This window comes from Malus domestica, chromosome 12 (genome assembly GCF_042453785.1).
Source record: "Malus domestica chromosome 12, GDT2T_hap1".
Taxonomy (NCBI): domain Eukaryota; kingdom Viridiplantae; phylum Streptophyta; class Magnoliopsida; order Rosales; family Rosaceae; genus Malus; species Malus domestica.
Window position 1 is genome coordinate 15,792,942 of NC_091672.1, and position 3,745 is coordinate 15,796,686.

Below are 3,745 nucleotides of genomic sequence, written 5' to 3' on the forward strand. Positions count from 1 at the left end.
TAATCATTGTCTGTAATTTTCTCTCCAGCTGAAATCAGTTGATCTTTTATACCCTTCAGTTTCAGCATAAACTTCTCAATAGATTCCCCACCTTTCTGGGAAGAATAAAACTCAGTTTTCAATTGGTTAATCCGTACCACAGATATGGATGCAAACCTGTCGTGCAAACAGGTCCAAGCTTCATGTGACGTTTTGCATCCAATGACATATTCCATCGCATCATCCGATAGCCTAGCAATTAATAAACTGAGCAACACCAAATCTTTCTTGACCCAATTCTTGTATGCTACTGTAATTTCATTTGTGACACCTACCTCAGTATCAATCACAAACCTTGGTGGACATGGCGATTCACCAGTAAAATGATCAAACAAATCATAACCCCTTAATACTGACTGAAATTGGTAGCTCCATTTGACAAAGTTGTCATCTTGAAGTTTCACAGTCAACATCCCTAACAACCCTTCAATTTTCACAGAATCAGACATGATTGACTAATCAAGAAACACCCCAAAAAGATTCAAGAGCAACCAAGAATTCAACACTACAACAGAAAAGAAGAAATCAACAATGCTTATCAATACTGCACCTCGGCTTTGGCCTTATAAAATGCAGCAAAATCCAGAAACTTTACGAAGATCAACCCAAAACAATTTGTATACAAGAAAGATTGGCTTCGGCCTTTGTAATCTTTCAACTTCTAATACTTTTCATCCTCATTCAACAAACATGGCATCGGCCTTGAATATCATCAATTTTCAACTAAAATTCTTACTGAGACAATTTAACAAACAGTTCATCGACATAATTTCTGAAATAGAAACTGAAAACCTGAGGTCGCCCAGAAAATTGCACCATTGAAGAACACCAAGCACAAATCACCAATCACCAAACAAGCAGATAGACACAGCGGAAGACACACCATAGATCGTTCCTCGGCGATGATACCATCATAACAGAACTGGAAAATAGAAAGGGAATGGGAAATATAAAGGAAGAAGCAGAGAGAAAATCAAAGGAAAAATGAATTGAGAAAGCTTGTATTTCTAAAGGAAAATGATACACTTGATTGATCGATTCTTACACCAATACTTGGCTTATATAGCCTCTTTGTGCTAACTAACTCTAACAATCAGTCCTAACAACCTGAATTAGTTACAACAATATTAACAGACTAAATGCCAAGTCATCATCCAAGTCATCAGTCTTTAATGTCTAATATTGCCATGTCATTAGTTGATTGCCAAGTCATCATCACCGTCAATAGTTTTTGGTGGAAAAAAAAAAAAGACAATACCAAACTGATCCTAAAAACAACAATTTATTCCCCTACTCCTGAAGTCTAAAACAATGCATATTAAAAAATAACTACAACTGAGTGCATCATGAGCCCTAGATTCGGTAGCAACAAACTAAAAACTGTGAAAATCCGACATGAGTCCCAGCCGTCCTAAGTTTGGCTGGGTTGGTACGTAGGTTTTCACTCTTTAGTATAGTTTATGCCCACATGATACCACTTCTTTAGCCGCCATTGATACTGCATTCCAACTTCTTCGACCATGATTACAGATCAATACACTATACCATTTGAGTGCAGAAAATTAAGATATATTCCATTAACCAACATGCTAAATCCACAACACTCGGTACACTTGCACATATAACAATCCATAATCCTAATATGGTGCAACATGTGGTCTAATATCCATATTCCTAGGTAACTTCTCCGTTTCCTTAATTATAATAGTTTTGAACTCTTCCGGCCTCTCCCCTTAATAATAATAATTTTTTTTTTTTAAAAGGGCCCAACATGCGTATTGAAGTATAATACTAATATCTTAAGCTTCCATCATGCGTATAACCCTAATATCCTAATACAGTACACATAATCCTAAAATCTCTCTTCTTAATTAGTTTGTCTCACTGCCATTATTTCCTTGTTGCATGATATCTTGGATTAGCAGTGTAATGTTTAGGTGAGAAGATCCCCCTTCTTCTACTGCTCTCCTTGCCATCTCTCCCAACTCTCTGGCTCTCTCTCTTCTCGCTTCGCTTTCTTCTCCATCCATCAACTTCTCTACGGCCACCTTCACATTTTCCTTTTTCACCAACACCCCAATCTTCTCCTCCTCTCCCCACTTCATTGGATTTTCAATCCCAACTCTCACTGCAATTTTCAGAATCTGTTCAACAAGTTTCTCATTGAGAAACTGATCTCCGAAAAGTGGCCATGTGATCAAAGGCAGGCCGGCGCATATCCCTTCCAATGCTGAATTCCATCCACAGTGTGTTAAGAACCCTCCAATGGCAGGGTGTGACAATATCAGTGTTTGCGGAGCCCAACCCCAAATCAACAGGCTCCTGTCTTTGGTCCTCTCCTCAAATCCGCTTTCTGTAATCCATGTCTTCAATTCCTCTGTTTGGCTACAGCCCCTTACAACCCAAAAGAACGGCTTATTCGATGCCTCTAACCCCAATCCAAGCTCCATCAGTTGTTCAGACACTAGGTTACACAAACTTCCGAGACAAACATAAACTACAGAGCCTGATTCACGACAATCAAGCCAATCCGAGCAGTGATGTGCATCAATTGCAGCCTTGTTACCTCTTTGTGCCTTATCCAAGTCATCTTTGTTGCACAGCGAAACTGGGCCAATGCACCAGACTTTATCCTTTCTTGCCTTCTTGTATGCTTTAACATATGCTGGTTCTAATTCCTCGAAACTATTCACGATCATCCCGTATGACGCCATCTCAGCTGCTACCATCCTATCATTATAATCTTTCACGTTTTGTGTCACTGCCCCAGCTGGAAGCTGAGCTTTGGTGATCACAATTCGATCTGGCATCTCAGGCAGAACAATGTACTCCGAGTCAGAAGTTACATTTTCAAGTATATTGGATACCCTCAAATTATGAATAACCAAGAAAGCCAAGCAACATGTTCCGCCGAAAGATAGCCTTGGAATGTGAAACTTGCGAGCAATGTCGATTGTCCATGGAAGACACATGTCAGAGATTATGCAATTTGGCTTGGGGGTCATCTCTTCAAACACTTCCTCCACTTGCGGTTGAAGCAGGGCAGTGGCAGCAAAGAAAGTGACTGCCAAGCCGTGTGAAGGTAGCATGTCAAAGTTCTCGCAGCCTTCTGGCAATCCAGCTTCTTCAGATGGGAATTTCAGTTGAATTAACCGGATAAGAAGCCCGGAATCGATGGCGCGACTAATAACTGTTTGATAACGGGCTGCGTTGCGAGGGGTAGTGAGTATGGTGATAACGATGCCTTGCTGAGCCAAAAGTCTAGCAATGTCGATCATCGGGATCATGTGGCCTTGAGCCATGAAAGGAAACAAAACAAAGTGAATCTGCTGGTTTTCTTTATGAGAATCCATGGAAATTGAACAAATAACAATGCTAGGAATTAAGGCGAGGTCGATGAGTAGTAATATATACAACATTACTGAGGTTTATCCGATCAGATTTTAATGGCTGAGGCTGAGACTTGATTAAAGTTTAGTGGACAACGATAGATTCTTTAGCTTTCACTGTCCTCCCATCCCTTTCTCTGCAACTTATTTGGCATTTCTGGAGTTACGTGCAGTAGTGGCCTGACTTGCTACTGAATTATTATTCTAGTTGAAATTGATCCCTAAATTTTTTTTTCTTTTTACAAATTAATCCCTTGAACTATTTAAAACCAATTAATTAACCTCTTGTTGTTAGATTACAGAATCAATTCCGTCAA

At 39.7% G+C, this 3,745-nt stretch overlaps 1 protein-coding gene across 1 annotated transcript; it reads right to left on the reverse strand.

The window, feature by feature from the left end:
* Positions 1 to 1,592: 1,592 nt before the first annotated feature.
* LOC103449975 (UDP-glycosyltransferase 73C1-like) lies at positions 1,593 to 3,505 on the reverse strand. Its single transcript, XM_008389297.4, has one exon. The coding sequence runs from the start codon at positions 3,456 to 3,458 to the stop codon at positions 1,911 to 1,913; it is 1,548 nt and encodes a 515-aa protein (XP_008387519.2). The 5' UTR covers positions 3,459 to 3,505; the 3' UTR covers positions 1,593 to 1,910.
* Positions 3,506 to 3,745: the final 240 nt, after the last annotated feature.

Bases quoted from the DNA above. Each gene is read 5' to 3' on its own strand.
- LOC103449975 (XM_008389297.4), bottom strand. From the start codon at position 3,458: ATGTTGTATATATTACTACTCATCGACCTCGCCTTAATTCCTAGCATT.